At 43.0% G+C, this 25,251-nt stretch overlaps 1 protein-coding gene across 9 annotated transcripts in view; it reads left to right on the forward strand.

Moving 5' to 3' along the window:
• The first annotated feature begins 15,979 nt into the window (after positions 1-15,979).
• LOC144756156 (uncharacterized) overlaps positions 15,980-25,251 on the forward strand; it is a 551,055-nt gene continuing 541,783 nt past the window's right edge. For 8 of the 9 annotated variants that reach the window (XR_013595087.1, XR_013595085.1, XR_013595086.1 and 5 more), the window contains exons 1-6: positions 15,980-16,090; positions 16,195-16,220; positions 16,312-16,340; positions 16,452-16,482; positions 16,584-16,614; positions 18,072-18,176. Coding sequence is in view for 3 of the 9 variants with exons in the window: in XM_078645737.1 (XP_078501863.1) it covers positions 18,135-18,176 (42 nt within the window). In the remaining 6 variants the exon portion in view is untranslated. Of the gene's footprint in view, positions 16,091-16,194; positions 16,221-16,311; positions 16,341-16,451; positions 16,483-16,583; positions 16,615-16,701; positions 17,338-18,071; positions 18,177-25,251 lie in introns of those variants that run through there. The other variant, XR_013595084.1, reaches the window with a different exon arrangement.

The following is a 25,251-nucleotide window of genomic DNA, read 5'->3' on the forward strand; positions in this document are numbered from 1 at the left end:
GGTTGATTGAGGGTGTGAGGGTTGTGAGGGTGAGGGGAGTGAGGGTGTGAGTGTGAGTGAGGGTGTGTGAGGATGAGGGGGTGAGGGTCTGAGGGTGAGGGGGGTGTGATGGTGAGGAGGTGTGAGGGTGAGTGAGGGTGGGTGAGTGTGTGAGTGTGAGTGAGGGTGATAGGGTGTGTGAGGATGAGGTGTGAGTGAGGGTGTGATGTCAGGGTGTGTGATGTTGAGGAGGTGTGAGGGTGAGTGAGGATGAGTGTGTGAGTGTGAGGGGGTGTGAGGGTGGGTGAGGGTGTGAGGGTGGCTGAGGGTGTGAGTATGTGAGGGTGTGTGATGGTGAGGATGTGTGTGAGCGATGGTGTCAGGGTGTGTGAGGGTGTGAAGGTGGGTGAGGGTGTGTGGGTGGTTGATGATGTGTGAGGATGAGGGTGTGAGCATGAGGGGGTGAAGGTGAGTGAGGTTGTTTGAGGGTGTGAGGGTTGTGAGGTTGAGGGGGGTGAGGGGGTGTAGGTGAGTGAGGGTGTGTTAGGGTGGGTGAGTATATAAGGGTGGGTGAGGGTGTGAGGATGTGAGGGTGTGTGATGGTGAGGAGGTGTGTGGGTGAGTGAGGATGAGGGGGTGAGGGTGTGAGGGTGTGTGAGGTTGTGAACGTGGGTGAGGTTGTGTGGGTGTGTGAGGGTGTGTGAGGATGAGTGTGTGATGCTGAGGGGGTGTGAGGGTGTGACGGTGAGTGAGGGTGTGTGAGGGTGTGAGGGTGGGAGGATGTGAGGGTGTGTGATGGTGAGGAGGTGTGAGGGTGAGTGAAGGTGTGAGGGTAAGGGGGTGTGAGGGTGAGTGATGGTGTGTGAGGGTGAGTGGGTGAGGTGGTGAGGGTGTGAGGGTGAGTGAGGCTGTGTGAGGGAGGATTGTGTGAGGTTGAGGGGATGACCTAAAGAACAGCCAACCCAAAACAGATAACCTATAAATTGCTACTTGGAAGAAACACATACTCAATGTCGCAGGTATACAAATAGGAATGTCACCCAAAGATGCCTGCACATTTCTCCCTAAACGTTGACCTACTCAAGTAAGCGACAATGGACCGTTAGGACTACCCACTGTTTCATAAAGTTTCTTCCTACCTGTGCAATTAGAACTCTGATAAAACAATGTCTCTTCACTAACATTTACAATTTCTTTTTTTCTTTTAATCAATTCTGTTATGAGTAAAGCGACATCACATTCGAAAAGTAAATCAATGATGCTCAGGTCATGTACTTCAGAACAACAAGGCCAATATCACTTCTTAATACTATGAGGAATAGGAGCCTTTGACAAGGGATCAAGCAATAATGTTTAGATTCAATACAAATATCAGAATGTACTGCATGCAACACATCACCTGTAGGCTAATAATATCAAACAAAAGACAGAATGTGAATTAGTCATCCATCCAGTGAAGGATGGATACGAATCCTTTGAGGTCAAAACTGTGCAGCCACTGTGCAGAGCACTTTTGCACACATTCAGAAGAGAGTAGATGCTGAACGAAAGGCACTTTTACTAACATTTTTAGATCTTAATGCACATCTCGGGTAAGTCAGATGTTCTTAGTATGCGGAAATAAGGATGATGTTTTCCACATTACTCATCCAATCGTCTGACTGCATCACCTCAAAAATTGCTGCTAAAATCCCAATTTGAAAGGACTCCACTACGAGAAACTGGTTTAATCATGCAGATTCAGAACTGGTTTAACACCACCATTCTGGAAGCGAGAATAGAACAATGGGAATAAATGCATTCGAATATTAACCTTCTGGTATAAGCTGTGCAGGCGAGGGAGGGAGGAGAAATGCGAGAAACGTGTGAAGCAGGGGGCGGGGGTAGCGGATACCTTTGAAGTGAAGCTAAGCTTCACTTCAAAGGCTTGTTGGCACAGCGCACGCTGGGGAATGCCTGTGGGAGGGAGACTGGTGTCTGTGCACGCGCTTTTTATGGTAATGCGCATGCGCATTGAGCGAGCTTTACACGGGCACTTCATGGAATCGCCTGATCTTGGGAAACTCTGTTTAAGCCCCTTTATCTCTCGCTCCACTCAATGCGCATGCGCATTGATAGGTCACGAGACCTAAAAACGCCAGAAACGCCTGGAACAAAGATGGGGGCGTGGTCACAACATGAACAGTAAGCCAAGCGATGGCTTACGTTGAGGACGTCCCTTTAAGCTCTTAGGGACTGTCTCTAAAGTTCTCACTTCAAGGGAGGCACTCAGAGCTTAGGGACTGTTTCTAAAGTATTCACTACAATGGATGGACACAAAGCTGAGTACACGACAAGGTTCCCTTTGCTCTTTGCCTTTACCTATCCCTAACAGGAGGAGCAGCTGAGAGGCGGGAGTGGGCAGCGAATGGGCAATTAGGGGGGCGGGGACGCAGGGGACGCAGCGGCAGGAAGAGCGAGCGTGTGGGGGGTACAGAAGGCAAAGGGGGAAGCAGTAAGCGGAACAGATAAGGCAAAACAGGGCAATTAGGGAAATAAGGCAATTAAAACAGAATTAGGAGAAAACAGCTAACAATGCAATGCGGGGGGACAGTAAACGGAACGAAATAAGGCAAAGGCAGGGCAATTAGGGAAATAAGGCCATTAAAACAGAGTAAGGAAAAACAGATAAGCACAATGCAAACAGGAGCAGAGACACAATAAACTGAGCGGCAGACAGGGGCGGTGAACTTACAGCAGCGGGCTGGGAGGCACAGAAACACAGGTGGTGCTGTGCGGCATGGGGAGCGGCCTACCTGAAAACAGGGTCAAGGGTCGCTCTCCTTACCGCGCAGCGGGTGCCATATAAGGGGAGGTGGGAGGGAGGAGCAGCTGGGTAAGCGGAGCGGGGCCGCGAATGGGCGATCAGGGAGGCGGGACCACAGGGGACGCAGTGGTGGGAAGAGCGAGCGGGAGGGGGGGTACAGAAGGCAAAGGAGGAAGCAGTAAGTGGAACGAATAAGGCAAAACAGGCGAATAAGGAATAAGGCAAAAACAGAATTAGGAGAAAACAGCTAACACAATGCAATGCTGGGGGACAGTAAACGGAATGAAATAAGGCAAAGACAGGGCAATTAAGGAAATAAGGCAATTACAGAGTAAGGAAAAACAGCTAAGCACAATGCAAACAGGAGCAGAGACACAATAAACAGAGCAGCAGCCATGGGCGGTGAACTTACAGCAGCGGGCTGGGAGGCACGGACACACAGGTGGTGCTGTGCGGCGTGGGGAGCGGCCTACCTGAAAACAGGGTCAAGGGTCGCTCTCCTCACCGCGCAGCGGGCGCCATATAAGGGGAGGTGGGAGGAAGAGCAGCTGGGAGGCGGGAGCAGGTGGCGAATGGGTAATCAGGGGGCAGGCCGCAGAGGACGCAGCGGCGGGAAGAGCGAGTGGGTGGGGGTACAGAAGGCAAAGGGGGAAGCAGTAAGCGGAACGAATAAGGCAAAACAGGCGAATAAGGAATAAGGCAAAAACAGAATTAGGAGAAAACAGCTAACACAATGCAATGCAAGGGACAGTAAACAGAACGAAATAAGGCAAAGAAAGGGCAATTAAGGAAATAAGGCTTTTAAAACAGAGTGAGGAAAAACAGCTAAACACAATGCAAACAGGAGCAAAGACACAATAAACAGAGCGGCAGCCAGAGGCAGCGAACTTACAGCGGGGGGCTGGGAGGCACGGACACACAGGTGGTGCTGTGCGGCCTACCTAAAAACAGGGTCAAGGGTTCTCACGGGTCCAAGACATGTTATATGGGGCACCAATCCTACACACTTTACCAGCAGCCACCCGGACAAACCTCCTAGCATGGCGATCCGTGTTGCGACACACCGAATAGGACTGCAAACTTACAGTACAGATGCCCCTTTGGCACGGCACCTGGCTGCGGGAGGTTGGGATACTAGCGGGATTTCAGAAATGGGTCCTGATCGGGGTCACTTTTTCGGGAGATGTGTGGAGGGGTGAGCACTTGTCCTCCTTCCAAGAGCTGCAGCAAAAATATTCACTGCAACCCACCCAGTTTTACAAGTACCTCCAACACGCACTTTCCCTCCACATTTCTATCCACACGGCAATCCCAGAGTTTAGTCCTGCGGAAGCTAAACTCCTCATGGGAAGCCTAGGGAAGGGAGGAATATCCCAAATCTACCGCTCACTGATAAACAACACTCCATCTACAATAGATTCCCTTAGGGCCCGATAGGAACAACGGGTTGGCCCCTAAGAGGAGGAAGACTGGAGAAACTCTTTGATGGCCCCCAGGATACTAACCATATCAGCCAGGCTCATTCAAATTTACTATCTCCACTGTGCATATCTTACCCCTGTGAGGCTTCATAAAGCGGGCTTCATCCCATCCCCTAAATGCCGACGCTGTGCGATAGAACCAGCTGATTTTTACCATATGGTCTGGTTCTACGTCATCCTCTCCAAATATTGGAAGTCGATCGTAGCAGAATTGAGTGATATATTGGGTTGGGAGGTCCTCCTTAGTCCTCTTGCCCTTCTCCTGGGGGTGATGGATGCATTGGACGGTTTCCGAAGCAACAAATTACTCATGGGGACAGCCGCATTAGTGGCCAAAAGAGACATTGCAGCGGTGGGGAAAGACTAAGCAGCTCGCTCTTTCACAAAATGGTGCAAGGGAGTGGACTGGTGTGCCATCCAATAAAAAGCTGTTTATGAGGCACGAGGTTGTACGGCCAAACACGGGCGAATAAGGGGCAAATGTTTAGGCGGGTCAGGCTGATCATGGACGGCGGTGGTAGGGCTGGGGAAAACTTATAATAAAAAAGGCAGTTCATTGACTCATATTGTGCCAAATTTGGCCATTTATAATGTATCAGATGACTTCAAAGAAATTAGCGAGGGTGTTTTCTACAATTTATTACTTTCCTCCCAATCCATATCACTTTAGATAAAGACGCAATAGGGTAAAACAAGCAAACATTTTTAAGATAGCATGTGGTAATACTGGGAAAAACATGTCCCTATTTGACATATTAGTGGCATGTTTCAATGTATATCTCATACTAGTGGTAAAAATCTACATGCAATTAAAATACAATTATGTGTACTTTTTACATGGGGATAACAGTATATAGTTTGCAAGTGTGATTATTTTACCAACAATAAACACATTTTAATTTTCATTGAAAATGATCTGTTGTGTGCTGTAACACCCAATATACTGGAGCAGCCCAATGCATGCCAGGCAAAGGGGTAGAGCACTGCTGTAATAGCAGACGACCGCATTGCCACTTTGCTTGCACGCTTATTCGGCAGAGCTTACCTTACTTGAGGACAGGCTGGCTCCTATGTCTAATCCTGCTGTTTCAGCAGTGTGTCTGTGAGGGGGTTGGGGTGATTACGGGAGGCCCCGACCCATTGGGCTCTGCTGGGCAGCTGGTTTTGGGTTTCATGTACTTGTGTTTGCAAAGCTGGCGGCCAGTAAATGTGATGAGATGAGAACAAGATTTACAAGCCTGCTTACAGAAACCGAGTCTGGGGCAAGTTTAAACACAGGTGTTCCTGTGAAGTGCTAAAAAAAGAAAAAGTTGTTCCTAAAACATTTCCTAAAATGGGAGCAGTGGATGGATAGTAGTAATTGATCTATTCTCTCTGGGAGGGCTAAACACAGGAAGAGACATGATGCATGCATGCCTTGAACAAATGGGGAGAAAGAATATGAGAGCACATGGTATGCAACATTTTGAGTAATGCAATATTATGAATGCATGAAGCTATTGCAAATATGAAAATGTACAATGAATATATGTTATGATTCATGTATTAGGTTTTGAAATGACCGACCTATGATATGTTATTTGATTGTCAGAGATGAACGTATGAACATTAAATGAATGTTTAACAAGAGTTAAAGGTTTTAGTATAATATATTCATTGTAATAAGGTGTGCATTTAACACTGTGTGAACAGTGCGCGACTAGACAGGTTTTTCAACTCGTTTTAACTGACATTTAGCCTGGAAGGGTGACTACCCTTAACAGCCGCTGCACCGTTTGAGTATACACTATCAGTTTAGATTTACATTTGGAGTGCTTCTCACGAACCCCCATTATTTGCATTCATCAGTCGTCACTTTAGTGGGGACGCACCCGTCTGGCAAAATGATGTTTGATTCAATCATGGGAATTACAGACAACAGAGCAAACACATTGGCATACACATCTGATCAGGCCAATGAAATGTATTCATTAATATAGGAGGTTTGATCAATGGATGCTCATGGAGGCTCAATCAGTCAACAACTTAAACAATTGGAATACCTGACTCGTCGTCAATTAAATCAGAAGATGCATGCATCAACTTTGGTGCCATATCATAAAGCTAAAAGGATCCCGAGAGGCTTGAGACTATCTATCAAACCAATGCTGTTCCAATTCAATCTGATTGCGAAAATTATGGACAAATGGTACAGTATCCTTAATAAATGTTCACTGGATCTTATTTATTGATAATAGAGGAACTTTCCAAAACATTTCGAGAATTAGAAGAGGAGATCCACACATTGAAGACAGAACTAGAGACTAGGATGGAAGCAAACACGTGGCAAATCAGTATCGAAGGATTACATCAAAAACTAGATAAATATAGTAAAGAACTGCAGGAGGGGAAACTCCGGAAGTATAAACGTGACACAATTGATTACAAACTTAATGAGGTGTACACGTGGGCTGACATTTATGCCAGGCGACGATTTGACCCGAAGAAAAACACAACAACTACACATTCATCTGAGGAGAGTCTAGTGACAGACAAAGATACTTCAATTAGTCGAGGACCAGTACAGTTAACAACATCAGCCTCAAATGTGACCACTGGAGCAACAGCATCAACATCAACAACTAGTAATGTGGCTTTTTTATCCCAAGTATAGAATCAATGGCTCCAACCTATGCAGCAGTTAGGAGCAACAGGAGAAACCGTCCGACAAGGAGAGGAAAGGGTAGGAAAATCACTGCGGAGCGGGAAGACAGTGGTTTAATAATCAATATATCATCCATAGATCTTTCGCAACAAGAACTCAAATTGCTCAACAGAGGACTGTCATTTGTGCCGACTACCACAGCTAATGAGATTGAAACTGAAGTAGCTATATACCGTTTTATGAGAACTCTGCTATTACGCCACTTTTTTACTAACATCGTAGATTCTACCCCTCAAAGTGAACATGAAGCTGTTAGACGTTTCAACCAAAAAGTACTTATCAACCACCAGTGTCACACAAAATGCTACACACCTTCGAAATAATGGTAAAAAAAGACATACAAGCTTTGAATTTCAAGAGAGGAAGACAACAAAATTTGACTAAAACAGAGTTCTATACCATTCAAGATATAGCAAACAATAGGGATTTGACGATACAACTCGCAGATAAAGGCAGAGCTATAGTTGTAATGGACACACATTTTTACAACCGTAAGGTTGATGAACATGTCATGTACCCTAACACATATCTTTTATTGGATACGGACCCCACGGTCCAATTACAGTCATTACTGAACGAATTGCTACAGAATGCCATAGACCAAGAGTGGATTGAAGATAACATTCGAACATATCTTACTACAGCGCATCCTAGATGTCCTCAATTGTACATGATACCGAAGGTACATAAGAGCCTCACGAATCCTCCATTCAGACCTATCGTCTCGGGTGTGGGTCAATTTTTGACCCCCCTCGGACGATTTTTGGATTATTTCCTTCAAAAGTTTGTACAAAGTTGGAGTTCGTACATTAAAAATACGACAGATATCCTCAATAAATTGTCAACACTAGCTCAAGATTTTCAGGAGCATTGGATTTTGTGTACCATAGACGTGACAGCTTTGTACACTTCTATTCCACACACATTGGGCTTGGAGTCAGTTGAGTGGGCATTGTTGCAGATGGAAGACTTGTCAACCAATAAGTTACTGCAATTATTGAAAAGTTTTGTTTACAAAACAGTTATTTTATGTGGAACAATCAATATTTTGTCCAATTAACAGGTACATCCATGGGTTTTTCGGGGGCACCTGCGTATGCAAATATCTTTATGGCCCAGTTTGAGGCAGAACATCTGATGAACACGGACTGGTGGCTGAAGATCAGAATGTATAGTCGATTTATCGATGATATTTTTTTGATTTGGCAGGATTGAAGAGAAAATTTGGAGCAAATGATAAGACAGTTGAATTTGATAAATCCACGTATTCAATTCACGTACAACATTGATGAACACAAGATGGATTTCTTGGATGTCAGAATTATAAAAACACCTACAGGATTGCACACGGAATTGTTTTCTAAACCAACGGATCGTAATAATGCATTAGCATATACCAGTTTTCACCCGAGGAGTCTCATCGGAAACTTACAATTTTCTCAACTCATACGCATCAAACGGATTTGTTCGAATCCCCAAACTAGTTTGAAAATAATGGAAGAACATTTGAACAAATACAAGGAGAGAGGATATCCTCAAGAGGAATTCAATCTCTGCATGGAAAGAGCCAAGAGTACCAGTAGGTTGGATCTACTGCAAACCAAATCAAGATCAACCAGCAACAAAATGGTTTTTGTGTCTAAGTACACCACTCAGTCCAAGGCCATCAAAAGGATAATCAACCAGAGATGGGAAGTCTTATCCACTGAATCAGACTTTAAAGAATTATTCAGCGAATTATCTACCCATGCTTACACACGAGGAAAGAACTTGCGGCAATTGTTGAAACGGGCTAACATTGAACAAATACCTACCACACCGAGAGGCACAGTTCGGTGTCAGAATTGTACTCATTGTAACAACGTGATCGTAAGGAATACGTTCACCCACCCTACTACTGGAAAACAAATAAAACTCAGACATACGAGTGACTGTAACACCCAGAATGTAGTATATGGGATCAAATGCCCATGTGGCAAGATGTATGTGGGCAAAACGGAGCGCAAATTAAAACTCAGAATCACGGAACACAAAAGTAGAATCCGTAATCAGATGATGTCATCACCATTAGCCACACACTGGGTAGAAGCTAAACACACTATCTCACAGTTACGATTCTTCATTATTGAAAATGTGATACTTCACCCAGGGATTGATAATCACCAACAGCTATTGAAACGTGAAATATATTGGATCAAAATGTTGCATACCATGTCCCCGATAGGTCTTAATGATAGGTATGATCTTTCATGTTACCTATAGTATTTGGTTAACTATAAACAAGCTCATTTTCTAAGTACATATGTGATCATAATATATGAGCGTAGAAACTCTCAGATGAAAATGATTCATGTTGACCGAAAAAATGTATTATATGGCATGAGTATTGAGCATTGTTGCATCAGTTTACACGACGCAGTGCGGACAACACAACAAATCACATTTATAACATACATCATAGGACAAGCACAAGCCCTGACTTTCATCCAGCTATTTTACATTAGCTTTCATTAACTTCAGGTCTTTTTTAGGGCTCGGACTCCTCCCCAGTGAAACTGGGAGGAGTTTCGAGAACTAATGTTAAAGGAGAAAAAAAAGAAGTATCTCCTAGGGCCTTGGTGAGAGGAATTCCACACATTCCTTAGCGTTTTCTGTCATGTGGTCAGTGATTCGTCTTCCCTGTGCTGTGTATGTAGTAGCCTTGAAGTGATAGGCTGTAAGTAATTTACGCGTGCCCGATGTGGCATTTTGTGTGCGAGAACGAGCACGGCAGAGTGATTAATCTTAATTACGAGCTGTCAGAGTGCCCGTGTAATGCAAGCCAGATGATGCGAACGCGTTCACAGCGGTGAGCGCGTTCAATGTTAAATGACGAGAGGCAGCAGGCGAGGCTCACAGAAGATGACTCATACATGCTCGTCCACACTGTAGTTCTTGTGTTTCCTGAAGAGTCTCATTTCCAAAGGGCGCCATTTCCTTCTTTTCCTCGCACGCTGGCTGCACTGCACTATTTTTGTCTTGTTTAAACGCTGTTAATAGTGCATCCTACTTGGTCTCACCCCAGCTGGCTTCTCGTCACGGGTGCAAATACTGTATTGATAACAATATAAGAGGTAATCAATACAGTGATTCTTAAATTCCCAAGAGGTGAATTTCAGATAATTAGCTCGCCTGTTCGTCATGGCTCTGACCTTTGGAAATAAACCTGCAACAGTCGTTGTCCTTGGTTTTCAAAAGCAAAATCACACGCGAGGCAGGGTCACTCGTAATGATTGGGGAACATCGACCACTTTTGCGGTCTGATAAGCCGGTGAAATGTTTTAATTAATTCAGTAGGGAAGAGGCTGAACACAGCTCAATAGTGCTGAATGAGTCCATTAAAAGCCACGCAGGCAAAATTTGAGCCGGTAAACATTCCCTTCTGGTGTGTTTCCGTGCTATTAGAACATTCCCATCTGAACTGCTTTGTCAGGACATCTTGAGAGCTTCTGTACTTCTACCCCCGCCCATCACAATCCCGGCGCTTTTTCAATATGCCGTCTGAATACCTGTTCCATTGATGGTCCTATAGAATTCAGATGCCAACCAATCAGCTCCTCAGAATACCTGTCCCATTGACGAAGCTCAGTAGAAATACTTCCTAACACAGTAGCGATCATGGAATAGCCACTAACTAAGGAGGGAACATCCGAGATCCTCTGAACCTACCTGTCTGGGTGGTCATCACTCGAGCTTTGCATCGCAACAGCGCTGTTGACAACTACATATTGTGCTCGACATTCTTGTGCCGGGGACTATAATAGTCACAATTTGTATGTAAGTAAATCTAAGCATCAAAGTTACAATGTCAGCTAATTCGTCTGCTAGAATTCCTATGCCAGGAACTTGCCCATCACTGTTCCTGTTCTGGCACCCTGACCCTTGGAATTTCAAGGCAAGTTATATAAGTGGCGACCCGTCTCAGCTTTGTGAGCCTACAATAGCCAGGCATGTATAGTTCCAGTTATTGGTCACCATGGAATTAAAAAGTTTGTGATTGCGTCGAAACACGATAGGCAAAGTTAGCTCTGCAGCCATCCTCACTCAGGGGGGCACGGCACCTTGTTGGAATGTCAGTGCTCAAGTTGGATGGTCATGTCTTGTTCTCGTCTGGCCACTGACAAGTGCACGTGTTTTCTTTGAGGATGGGCATGTTCTCTGTAGAGAAATGGTCAGAATGTAGAGTGGGTTCCTATCGACTCTGCAGCGCAGTGTGGTGCATTAACGCTCCGGCTCTCTGCCCGCGGCACCCTTCGCAATCCTAGTGCCTTAACACTGTTAGTGCAAAATGTTTCAGCCCCTGCATGCTGGGCTTCGATGGTATGTCAACAACGAGAGATGATGCCATGAACCATATGGAAATTCCTTAATGGGCTTCCTGGCAATGGAATAGTGTTAAGGAGTGTCGAAGCTTTCATTCTCAAAATGGCGACTTGGTACTTCATTCACCGAAGACATTCAGTAAAAAATAGAATTTAAGGACATTGAGAGTGGAGAGAACACTGGAAATGCTACACGTTGGTAGCAGACATCCAGAACTCGCTGCAGAAACAGGCATTGCATGAAGCCAACGTCTTTGGAAACCTTGGCAGTTTTACGATGTTGTGAGTTTTTTATGCTTTTCCCTTATAAATATGGGACAATGTGTCTCAGAAGCTAAACTTGGAGAGGCAGTTGCTTAATGTGCTTTTGTGCATTAAAAAACAACTGCAAAGAAAAGCTCTGTGTACAATTTCCATCTTGGCTGTTTCGATCAGGTTGGAAATGATCTTGACCTGTGGCTCATATTTACACGGGCAAAGATGCAATTAAACTGAGGAACTTCTCCAACTTGAATGTCGGAATCCAGACACTTGGCAAAAGTAGCCTGTGTAAAAAAAAAACCAAAACTTTTTCCATACCCTTAATTCTGACCCCTCCCAGTGCAGAGGAAACGCCGAAGCTGTGCTTCACAAATATTGACAAATTCAGGTTTGCCCCCACCCCTCTGCATGCATCTTAAAGTTTACGTATAGAATTTATTTAAAATAATGTAATGTTTTTTAAAGAAATACTTACATTGACTAAAAGTTATTCACATATTTTGTAATAACAATATTTGTTTTATTTATATATACTTCTTAACATGAAATAAAATATATTTATGTTTAAAAGAAGGTTTCTACGGAGAGTGTTGCCGTACAACTGTTTGTCCGTGTGAGTGCAGAGTAGTGAGGGCAGAGTAGTGAGGGCAGAGTAGTGAGGGCAGAGTAGTGAGGGCAGAGTAGTGAGGGCAGAGTAGTGAGGGCAGAGTAGGGAGGGCAGAGTAGGGAGGGCATACTAGGGAGCGCATACTAGGGAGTGCATACTAGGGAGTGCATACTAGGGAGTGCAGAGTAGGGAGTGCAGAGTAGGGAGTGCAGAGTAGTGAGGGCAGAGTGCAGAGTAGTGAGGGCAGAGTAGTGAGGGCAGAGTAGTGAGTAGAGTAGTGAGTAGTGAGTGCAGAGTAGTGAGTAGTGAGTGCAGAGTAGTGAGTAGTGAGTAGTGAGGAGTAGAGTAGTGAGGAGTAGAGTAGTGAGTAGTGAGTAGAGTAGTGAGTAGAGTAGTGAGTAGTGAGTAGTGAGTAGAGTAGTGAGTAGTGAGTAGAGTAGTGAGTAGTGAGTAGAGTAGTGAGTAGAGTAGTGAGTAGAGTAGTGAGTAGACTAGTGAGTAGAGTAGTGAGTAGTGAGTAGTGAGTAGTGAGTAGTGAGTAGTGAGTAGTGAGTGCAGAGTAGTGAGTAGTGAGTGCAGAGTAGTGAGTAGTGAGTAGAGTAGTGAGTAGTGAGTAGAGTAGTGAGTACAGAGTAGTGAGTAGAGTAGTGAGTAGAGTAGTGAGTGGAGAGTAGTGAGTAGAGTAGTGAGTAGTGAGTGCAGAGTAGTGAGTAGTGAGTAGAGTAGTGAGTAGAGTAGTGAGTTGTGAGTAGAGTAGTGAGTAAAGTAGTGAGTGCAGAGTAGTGAGTAGAGTAGTGAGTAGTGAGTAGAGTAGTGAGTAAAGTAGTGAGTGCAGAGTAGTGAGTAGAGTAGTGAGTAGAAAGTAGTGAGTAGAGTAGTGAGTAGAGTAGTGAGTGGAGAGTAGTGAGTAGAGTAGTGAGTAGTGAGTGCAGAGTAGTGAGTAGTGAGTAGTGAGTAGAGAGTAGTGAGTAGTGAGTAGAGAGTAGTGAGTAGTGAGTAGTGAGGAGTAGAGTAGTGAGTAGTGAGTGGCGAGTAGTGAGTAGTGAGTAGAGTAGTGAGTAGAGTAGTGAGTGCAGAGTAGTGAGTAGAGTAGTGAGTAGTGAGTAGAGTAGTGAGTAAAGTAGTGAGTGCAGAGTAGTGAGTAGAGTAGTGAGTAGAAAGTAGTGAGTAGAGTAGTGAGTGGAGAGTAGTGAGTAGAGTAGTGAGTAGTGAGTGCAGAGTAGTGAGTAGTGAGTAGAGAGTAGTGAGTAGTGAGTAGTGAGTAGTGAGGAGTAGAGTAGTGAGTAGTGAGTGGCGAGTAGTGAGTAGTGAGTAGAGTAGTGAGTGCAGAGTAGTGAGTAGGGAAGTGAGTAGTGAGTAGTGAGTAGTGAGGAGTAGAGTAGTGAGTAGTGAGTGGCGAGTAGTGAGTAGTGAGTAGAGAGTAGTGAGTAGAGTAGTGAGTAGTGAGTAGTGAGTAGTGAGTAGTGAGTAGTGAGTGCAGAGTAGTGAGTAGTGAGTAGTGAGTAGAGTAGTGAGTAGTGAGTAGAGTAGTGAGTAAAGTAGTGAGTGCAGAGTAGTGAGTAGTGAGTAGAGTAGTGAGTAGTGAGTAGAGTAGTGAGTAGAGTAGTGAGTAAAGTAGTGAGTACAGAGTAGTGAGTAGAGTAGTGAGTAGTGAGTAGAGTAGTGAGTAGAGTAGAGTAGAGTAGTGAGTAGAGTAGTGAGTAGAGTAGTGAGTAGTGAGTAGAGTAGTGAGTAAAGTAGTGAGTGCAGAGTAGTGAGTAGTGAGTAGAGTAGTGAGTAGTGAGTAGAGTAGTGAGTAGAGTAGTGAGTAAAGTAGTGAGTACAGAGTAGTGAGTAGAGTAGTGAGTAGTGAGTAGAGTAGTGAGTAGAGTAGAGTAGAGTAGTGAGTAGAGTAGTGAGTAGAGTAGTGAGTAGTGAGTAGAGTAGTGAGTAAAGTAGTGAGTGCAGAGTAGTGAGTAGAAAGTAGTGAGTAGAAAGTAGTGAGTAGAGTAGTGAGTAGAGTAGTGAGTGGAGAGTAGTGAGTAGAGTAGTGAGTAGTGAGTAGTGAGTAGAGAGTAGAGAGTAGTGAGTAGTGAGTAGTGAGGAGTAGAGTAGTGAGTAGTGAGTGGCGAGTAGTGAGTAGTGAGTAGAGTAGTGAGTAGAGTAGTGAGTAGAGTAGTGAGTAGAGTAGTGAGTAGAGTAGTGAGAAGTGAGTAGTGAGTAGAGTAGTGAGTAGTGAGTAGAGTAGTGAGTAGTGAGTAGAGTAGTGAGTAGAGTAGTGAGGTGAGTAGAGTAGTGAGGTGAGTAGAGTAGTGAGTAAAGTAGTGAGTGCAGAGTAGTGAGTAGAGAAGTGAGTAGTGAGTAGAGAAGTGAGTAGTGAGCAGTGAGTAGTGAGTAGAGTAGTGAGTAGAGTAGTGAGTAGTGAGTAGAGTGGAGAGTAGTGAGTAGTGAGCAGAGTAGTGAGTAGTGAGCAGAGTAGTGAGTAGAGTAGTGAGTAGAGTAGTGAGTAGTGAGCAGAGTAGTGAGTAGTGGGTGCAGAGTAGTGAGTAGAGTAGTGAGTAGAGTAGTGAGTAGTGAGTAGAGTAGTGAGTAGTGAGTGCAGAGTAGTGAGTAGTGAGTAGAGTAGTGAGTAGAGTAGTGAGTAGTGAGTAGAGTGGAGAGTAGTGAGTAGTGAGCAGAGTAGTGAGTAGTGAGCAGAGTAGTGAGTAGAGTAGTGAGTAGAGTAGTGAGTAGTGAGCAGAGTAGTGAGTAGTGGGTGCAGAGTAGTGAGTAGAGTAGTGAGTAGAGTAGTGAGTAGTGAGTAGAGTAGTGAGTAGTGAGTGCAGAGTAGTGAGTAGTGAGTAGAGTAGTGAGTAGAGTAGTGAGTGCAGAGTAGTGAGTAGAGTAGTGAGTAGTGAGTAGAGTAGTGAGTGCAGAGTAGTGAGTAGAGTAGTGAGTAGTGAGTGCAGAGTAGTGAGTAGAGTAGTGAGTAGAGTAGTGAGTAGTGAGTGCAGAGTAGTGAGTAGAGTAGTGAGTAGTGAGTAGAGTAGTGAGTAGAGTAGTGAGTAGAGTAGTGAGTAGTGAGTGCAGAGTAGTGAGTAGAGTAGTGAGTAGAGTAGTGAGTAGGACATCACAGGCAGCAGCTGTGCAAGCTTCTTACACTCACAAGGAGACCACAGGCAGCTGAGGTGCAATCTTCTCCCACTCACAAGAACGACATCACAGGCAGCAGCAGTGCAAGCTTCTTACACTCACAAGGAGACCACAGGCAGCAGAGGTGCAAGCTTCTCACACTCACAAGAAGGACATCACAGGCAGTAACGGTGCAATATTCTCACACTCACAAGGAGATCACTGGCAGTAGACACCACATGAACACACTCCATAACACATAGCAACAATACATTGGCATTTACAATGCCATTAGCTCAAACTCAAATAAATCCGAGCCCGATTGCATTTCTAATGCTTGTTTCTTTTTTCCTTTTGACAACGCTGTATTGTTTCTGCTGGAACGGTTTTATAATAGCAACTGAGCAAGTTAACATTCATCTTCGAGAGAGTGCACCACGTCAGTGGGCATCTTAGCAGTATATTGTAGAAATTATTTACTAAACTTTAATCTTTATTCTCGATGTTCCGATGTTCAACTATCCCAGAGGGGATCATTATTTAGGCATTAACATTTTTTTAAGAAATAACTCGGTCGCGTGCAGGAATGTCTACTGCATCTTAGTTTATTGAGCAGACATTGTAAAATGGTGGCGGAATTTTCATCATTATGGCAATGTGTTTACGATTAGTCCATCATCTTTGTCACTGCTCGTGAGTTTGAAACTACGGTATTTATTTCACCGCGATTGTGGCGGCGTGTGGCAGCGGTTGTTATTATTTCCCCGGCGGTTCACTCCGGCACGGTTTAAGAGTTATGAGGTAAGGTTGGACTGGTTGAGTTGACAGGGAGAATACACATACTTTATTAGTATTTGATTAGTGACAGAAGTGCACTGACACTGTCGCGCTTATTTTATTTTTAGATACGCTTGGAGACCGAACGCATAAGGTATGATGGCTTTTCTATAAGTAGTAAGATATTGTTGCTGGAATGTTGGGCGATTTTTACATCGCGTGATTATTATCATTATCTCTCTTAGGGTGCGACATCAGTACTCGTACACATCAGGTATGTGGCATGTTTGTTTAAATAGACATCACAGCTATATATTTTAGTTCTTTAGCGGTAGATATCAGTTGGTGATACTAATTGGCATTTACTTAATGCGTTTATTGACAGCTCAACATCGATCTCTTCAGAGAGGAATAGGGTAAGATCCCATTACTTTCATTAGTTTACTTTAGGTAAACATTCTGAACATGACCATTGATTAGTAGTCCTTTTTTTCCCTTTTTTTCTTCTCCATTATAGACGACAGAGGTTATTATCAGTTCACCCACAGGTATGACTTTCATTCATCATACATTAGATGTACAGAGCACACATGAGCATCAACACTAAGACATTTTTCATGTATTTATTTTTTCAGATTGGCCCCTGAGGAAGGTACCATCGGTACCGAAATGCATTGGGCATGAACAAAAAATGTGTTAATACAATGAGTAATGCAATATTATGAATGCATGAAGCTATTGCAAATATGAAAATGTACAATGAATATATGTTATGATTCATGTATTAGGTTTTGAAATGACCGACCTATGATATGTTATTTGATTGTCAGAGATGAACTTATGAATGTTTAACAAGCATTAAAGGTTTTAGTATAATATATTCATTGTAATAAGGTGTGCATTTAACACCGTGTGAACAGTGCGCGACTAGACGGGTTTTTCAACTCGTTTTAACTGACATTTAGCTTGGATGGGTGACTACCCTTAACAGCCGCTGCACCGTTTGAGTAAACACTATCAGTTTAGATGTATATTTGGAGTGCTCCTCACGAACCCCCATTATTTGCAACGAGTTTAATCAGACACAAACCTTGACACAAATCCTGGACAAGTGACTACACAGACACCCTTATCCAATGTCTAAAACTGTTCTAGTACAAACCAGACTCTTCACTTACACCACGCCCTAGTCACTGGATTCAGATCCCTCCCACTGACCCTCATCACCACTTTAGGAGCCATTACTAATCTCTCACCACTAGTCATAACCACCTGACTGATCACCACAGGCCTCAAAAGCATTTTAATTCATAAATTGTCTTACAAAATAATAGGACATTCTAGATTGGCCTTGCGTATTCACAACCAATAAGGAAGATGGAGAGATTCTTTGAGTTTTGCAGTATGTGTGGTGGGATTGGCTTGTTTCGGGGTCTCCAGAAGCTGCTCTTGTCTGAGCGCAGTATAAACTTGATCAACAAACCTTCAGGCTATGGGTGAGAGGCACTCGACTTGCTGACACTTTGAAGCCCACTGAAAGAGTCCTGGTGAAGAGAGGCCTGTGAGGCTGGAGACCAGTTGTAAGCCCCTAAATATATTAACACAGGGAAAATGCCTTAATGGCACTGCAATAATAGGAAGAATGTCTATGATATCAACAGCCCTGTGACCTATTGAGTACCTTTCTAATGGGACTGCTAGTACTCTGACATATCAAGTACCTCATTAAAGGTAGAAGTAGTCTTACATATTGAGTACCATTCTAATGAGACTACTAGTACTCTGGCATATTGAGAACCTCCCTTATGCTACCAGTAGTACTTAGTACTCTGGCATCTTGAATACCTCCCTAATTGTAGATGTAGTACTCTGGCATAGCCCCTTCTTGTAATCCACTATTCCCACTGAAATAATTTGGCTCGAACCTTGACCATACTGAAGTATTTTCCGACGATTACATATAGTATTTGTAACCTGATTCAACTGCAAACTTGCCTTTTTTTAGCCAACAGTTGAGAATACGAAGAACTGGGGACAGTCATCAATTATGGTTCCTAAGTGAACAAAAATGGTTTCGAAATTCAGTCAGAGAGGATACACTGACCACCATGTAAGTACCAGAACTCTAACATTCTAGGTGACATTATTGCTGTTTTCTGGTTTTAATGGTACTTTTTTGAGTAGTACATTGTGTGAGTTGCTTTGTTGTGTTAATGGAGGAGTACGGAGTAGAACACAATAGCACTGAAGTGCGTATTGGGATTGTGATATGGTACTGAATGCTCTTGTTGTTTTGAAGAAGATGTTCCTTTTCACTCTAATGATGAAAATTAAACAATAATTTTGAAAGTTGTTACAACATGCTTGTTACAAGTTGTTTTACATTTTATTGTTTTGTTTTAGTTTTGATGTCTGTGTTGTCTGTTAAGGGTGTTGAAATGCATTTTCGAGAAAAGGTCCTGGCTAGTGGGAGAAGTGCGGTTTAATCAATTTATCAACTGTTGATGAAGGTTGGAGTTCTGTGTTAGAACATTTTTTGACAGCTAGAAAAAGGTTTTGTTGAAAATGGGGACACAAAAACACGTTTTGCTGTTCAGAAATTGCAGTGTGCTTCTCGCTTGTTCAGTGTAAGTGATTTTTTTCATTTTAATTTGTAGTTCATGTGTTATTGTTAATAATGGATGATATCAAGGAAAATCTCGCACTCCACAGCTTAATCCATAATCATTTATTTACGGTGAAGCATTTCACCCGAAACCGGGCTCTGTCACGGCCAAAACTTTGTACAAGTGCCCCATCACCTTATAAAACAAAACCAGGGGCTGCTATGCCATAGACATAAAAGACATAAAAGACAGATATCCCAAATAACCAAAACGTTTCAGTCTCAGCAAGCTTTTCAGAAAAATGCAGTAAATGGAGTCAATTTGATAATGTCCCATACTTTTTGGTAAATGTTACTAAATTAATTTCAGAGTAAAAAAAATAATTAAACATTCCATTTTGGCTCATATTTAAGAGCAAGGCAAAAGTCATAAATTCAGCATGTTATCAATGCAAGAAGATGGAGTGTAACTGCATAAATCGTATTATTAGTGGAAACTACATACATCTTATTATTAGTGGAAAGTGCCCTAACAATTGCATCATTCAAGTGAAAGAAAAATACATTACTCTTGTGCCTGATGAGAATAACCCAAATCTTCAATGTTTTGTCCATGAACACACAATAGAACCAGGAAAAGAAGACCAATATAATAGATATTGATTTGGCGTGATAGCTAGCAGGTACCCTAGTGGTCAATTATATCACAGGTTTTGAAGATGTGAAAACTGATGTGGTTTGCTACACTGTTTTTAACCCCGGGAGGGGTAGAGGGGCGTAGTCCGGTCAAGTGGCTAGAGTACAAGCTCCAATCTTTGCAACCTTATAAATTATTTGCTCCTGTGCAGATTTCACCAAATAAGGCCTTGTCTTTACCATAACAAGGTATCAGAAAAACTGATACCAATACGCTATATCAGTACTAATCAAGTCCTGGTACAAATAATGTCCACATCCTAATGTATCCACAGTATGCTAAGAAAAAAAAAATACTAATACAAAACAACATTTTATTATACATGATTTGCAGGCACAAATCCCTATACCCCTATGTTACTTTGTGAAAAACACCATGTGCACATATATGGGCCGTCACAAGGTTAACGTAATTTATAGTTAGTTTAACTGGGGTGGCGAAGTGAGCTAAAGAACAATGATGGATTCAACCCAGATCTGTGACTAGGGGTGAGTGTCTGAAAAGTTTCAGCGCTCTGTCCATCCTCTCCTTGTGTTTGCTTTGTTCGAACTAAGTTGGCAGGGTGCTCAGACGTGGTTCCCTTGCTCACTTTGCCACTGGATTCAAGCTAGCCTGGCTGAGGAGGGGTGTTACCCCGAAACCAGTCCCAGGATGCTTGTTTCCGGTCCAGAGAAGACCTGGCTTGGTAGTTCGGGCTGGATTGTTCCTCTGAGGCACAGGGTCAAGACTGATTTGCATATAGCTGGGTCTGAATTGGGGTGGCAAAGTGAGCTAAAGAAACATGATGGATTCAACCCGGATCTGTGACTGGGGGTGAGTGTATGAACAGTTTCAGCGCTCCGTCCATCATCTCCTTGTGTTTGCTAATGTATTCAGGTTCCAGTAGTCTAAGCTTCTTCTCCCTATCTCCACCACGGATGTTCAGCAGGATCCTGTGAATGCCAAAATAAGATAGTAAGTCAGCATTGTGATTATTAACTTTTTCCCAGTGCCCAGCCACTGGGTAACTCACATCCATATTTTTTATACCTCCATAAGGTTCCAACACTCGCTTCTTCGCTGGGCAAATGGTGCTTCCTATTACAAAATCATTCCCACATGTTACAAACTTGTTGAGGTAGAGTGTCTTGCCTGTAGGTAGTGTATACTCTTTCTTGTTTGTACTGCTTTTGCAGGCTTTGCATCTCCCACTCTGGTAGAAGCCCATTTGTTCTTTCAACCACCCATCTTTTTTACAGGGGCTCTGGTATAGCTGTGAACCAAATAATCACATAACGATTTAGATTTGCGGTATGTCACTGATGGATATGCTGGTAACACATTACCATTAACCATATCTTTTTTGACTAGGTGCGAGTGTTTATTAACAATTTTCCCAAAGTGACTGATTCACTGTTGAAAGTAGTGATTAATCTTGCCGTATGTGGTTGTGTTCTCTTTCCCTTCTGGACTAGTAGGTGTTTCCTGAGTGTCAAGGCTACCTTGTTGCTGACATCTCTTAGAACTTTATATGGGTATCCTCTTGCCCGAATTCTGCAGGCCATTCGATTCTCTTCAGCTACAAAACTGTGTGTGGCACTATATGCCCGTTTTGCCCAAAGGAATTCTCTGTAAGGAAAATTCCATTTTAATTTATGGTGGTGGTGGCTGTTTTCATGAAGAATGCTGTTTCCGTCTCTTTACGAAACAGGCTGGTTTGTATTTCCTCATTGATGACTTTAACAGAGACAACAATAAAATCCATCTCCGTGCTATGGATTTTGTGTGTGAAAGATAGATTCAAATCATTCTGTGAGATATGTGTCAGAAAGTTATGTTTGGGAACCTGCAGCCCAGCATTGGGAACCTGCAGCCCAGCATCTACCTTTGTATAATGTTACTTGCACAAATAATAGCCATTGAATTGCTTAATTTTCACAGACCATTCTTATACCCTTATTGTCTTGGGGTTTTAACTTGTACATTGCTCTTTTTCTTTCGATAATACATTGTTAGTTTTAATAACTTATGAGTATTGAACTGGATTGTACTGAGAAGAATGATACTGTTTTATTTATTTATACGTTTTTATTGGGATTTTATATACTGTATACAGTCATAAGCATTTCTTGTTACAGGCAGCACTAGAATTTTCTCTTGATCGTTATTACAATGCACTGGTTGTGCTTACCCACTTTGGTAGTGTGGTTAGAGCCTAGAAAGAGACGAAAGGCAGAAAGGACAGTAAAGTAGGAAGGAAGAGAGGAGAAGGACAGGGTAGCCTAGTAGGGAAGAGTAAAAAAACAATGCACATACATTTAGTGAAAGAGAGCACAAAACTGCGTCGCGATTGACAAGGTTCCTAAGAATTTGATTGGCTATCCCGAGGCTGCAAAAGAGTCATATGTATAGGGTTGATTGTTCATGGAGGGTTTTGAGGGTCCAGGGACCTGTCTAGTGCTACCCACAGATCTCTGGAAGGTGCCTTCCACGGAGAGTACTGCATCGCCAAGGTGTCTGCTCCGCTGAGGTATGTAATCCAGTTTAACCATCCTTGGAAGCAAGTTTTGCTAGTGTCTTTCCAGTTGTTTAGGATGAGTTTCACAGCCGCTGTCAGTAGTAGGTCCATTAGTTCCTTATCGTTCTCGGAGGATAAGTCTGTCCTCATAAATGCTATGGTAAGGGAGGCGAAATCCTTCTTTATTTTGTGCTTAAACACATTGTCAATAAAGTCAAACACCTTTCCCCAGTATTGTATACTTTGGTGATCTATGCCTTCAAACTAGATTGAATAAAGTTATGGAAAGAAGAAGTTATGTAACTGCTATGGGACCATCCCATATCAGAAACAGATCATCTATGCAACGAGTCCAAAAAGTAATGTGGTGAGTCCATCTCTCATTCTCATCCGTCTTAACATGCTTGGAGCAAAGCAGCTTCCCATTGCAGTCCCAACCAGTTGGCGATACCAGACCTCATTGAACACAAAAAAATTATTCTCTAGGCAGAAACAGAGCATTTGCAGTAACATCATAGAATGATCAAATCCATGTAGTGGTTTATCCCTAAAGAAGTGCCTGCATGCCTGTATGCCTAGATCGTGATTGATACACATATACAAAGATACCACGTCAAACGTGACAAAAACGTAACTGGACTGCCAGGGTATTTCAGAGATTTTGGTGATGAACTCAGTGCTGTCTCTACAATACGATGGTAAAGCAAGCACATATGGGAGGAAGTGAAAATCAAGTAAGATCGATGTCTGCTCTACGAGACTACTAATGGCTGAAATAATGGGTCTCTCTGGAGGCTCTATTTTACTTTTGTGTACCTTAGGTAGCACATAGAAACGTGGGACAATCGTTTTTTTTACATTGAGGAATTGATATTCATCTGTATTCAACAAATCCTTTATTTTCCACTGATCTAATAAACCATGGAAACTGTTGATGGCTAAGTTGTACCAGTCATAGGAGCTCTTTTTGTAGCTATTAAAGTGCAATTGCCTATATGCCCCTCGTAGATATTTATTGATATCCCAAAGGACCACATTACCCCGTTTATCAGAGGGATTTCTCACAATACTCTGATAGCGTCGCTAAGGCGTTTCTCTGTCCCTTAGTTATAGTTGAACCAAAATTATTCACAGACTTCTTCCATAATTCCATGAGATCGCGAGACACCACCTCATGGAATGTGTCAATCAGATCATGAGGTCCCACTCCGATATCTTACTCACGGTTCCCTCTTCCTATAAATCTGCAAGAGCCCTAAGACCTGGTATGTCTCCCAGATTCAAAGTGTCATAAGTAGTGACACGAACTGCGGCGATTGTAGATATATTGCTCTTTTTGCATTGCTGCATAAAAACTTTTCAATTTCAATGTTTGATTAAAAAGAAAGATATCAATGCGTGTTCCACAATAGTCCATGTTCGCAGTTGGACAGTATAAAAGACCAAGTTCAAGTCACAATTGTTCATCAGGAGTCAAAGAACGTCCCCATTACCGCTTCTGTGTCTACCTTGTGTTTTTCCCATGAAGCATGCTGTCCTTGGCTGTATCCATTTCTACTTGTCGTTTTCCTTTTCCACTGGTTCCTTCTCTTCCTCTTGGTGGTCTTCCTCTTACTGTCTGATTTTCTTGTAAAAAATGTATTCTTCCATGCTTGAGAAAGAGGGAATATCTTGAGATGAATTTGATGACTGATCATCTGATGAATATATATCCGATCCTGATTCCGAGGTGATCAATTCCTGCTGTCGCATAGCTTTGGCTCGTTTGAATTGCCTGTTGGCTCCATTGAATTTCCTTGCAAAGGTAAGAACCCGACCACTGGCATAATCCCACTTATCACGCAGACATTTTCTACGTTTTTGTTTTCATTTCATCCTCATATTTCTCAAGGCTCTTCTCCATTTGATTAGTAAAATTACGAATCTCCTCTTGATTCTCATGTTTTGTTAAAATATCCTTCAGTTTGGCAATTTCCTCAATAGTCTCTTCTAACTCAATGTTAGCATATTTTGATAGGAGACCCATCATGTGCTTACATGTCTTGGTTATTAACTTGGACCACTCCTCCAGTAATTTGGGATTCAGGTTTTGGTAGGTGGGGGCGATAAGGATTCTTAGACCTTGAGGTACTCTGCCAACTTTCATCTGATTCTCTAGTGACATCACCTCCCAACATCTGTTAATTTCCCTCTTTAGTAACTTTTCATATTGGGTCGATAGTTGTTTCACAGTTTTTTAGGTCTCGGCCTGATCCAGCGCATGTGCTGGTCTGGCCGAGACATTTAGTAGCTGCTTTGAAAAGTGCTACTTTCCCGGCGACCAGCTTACTATCACGCACACGCGTGACGTGCACCGCTGCCATCGTGCACAGCTGCCATTTGGCTTCTTTTATTGCACGTGTGAAGGCCCTCCCATACCACGCGCGCCTCGCTTCAATGCCCGCATCACTCTGCAACATGAGACACTCAGTGCAATTTTTTGCCCTTAGCTCCTGCAGGTAGTGTTTGTTGTCCGCATGCTTTAACGTAAGCGACACTTGCAGTAGAATTGGCGCGTTGATCACTCTCGCTCTTTGAAATGTGCTTTGATGACAGCATCACTTTCTCGAGATCTGTGGGAAATCCTTTTGCCATGCACTTCACTTCTGTAGAGAGAAAAGGATCTCGTGACAACCGAGCTTGGGGGTTCAGCGCATGCCAGCACACTTTGAGGAAGTGGCGTGAAGCATTTGTTAAGCGCTGCAAACTGAGCGCACTGTAAGTGTTTGCTCAATTACTTCACTTAAAAGCACCCATTTGAAATCCCGGAATAAACAACAGTAAAAGGACTGTGTTTATAGCGCTCACCACAAACTGGGCTGTGTTTTACGGTGTATGCATATTCCGCCCAAGTTGGAAGAATAAAAGGCTATACCTTCCCTGCAGGGATTCGAACCTTTGATCTTCTGATTACCCACAGAAGCACGGTGTTCTCACCCAGCGGAGTTATTTTCAGCGTAGAATATAAAATATTTGAGGTATGTTTCATCTGCAGTTTATTGCAGTAAAAATCCTCTGTTGCCGGTCCCTGCACCACACAGTGGTCCCTTTGCTTTTGGTCCTAATGAGGGCCGTTTTGGTCTGGGGTCCTTACAAAGTTCTTGCTGACTTGTTTTTAATGTTTACTTTGCACCGTGGCTGCCGGTCGTCAGTGCTTGTTTTATCACTGGTGTCTTTGTGTAAGCATTGCACAGAAAACTGTTTTTTTTAGATATTTATGTAACCCCTGCTGCACTCCGGGCTCCAATAGCGGATTCACAAGGGCGGATATGTTTTTCTGTGATCGGCTCCATCCCATAATATAATTTGACATATTGATGAGACGTTTGTTCGATTAAGCATATACC

The sequence above is a fragment of the Lissotriton helveticus genome, chromosome 5_1, assembly GCF_964261635.1.
Source record: "Lissotriton helveticus chromosome 5_1, aLisHel1.1, whole genome shotgun sequence".
NCBI lineage: Eukaryota > Metazoa > Chordata > Amphibia > Caudata > Salamandridae > Lissotriton > Lissotriton helveticus.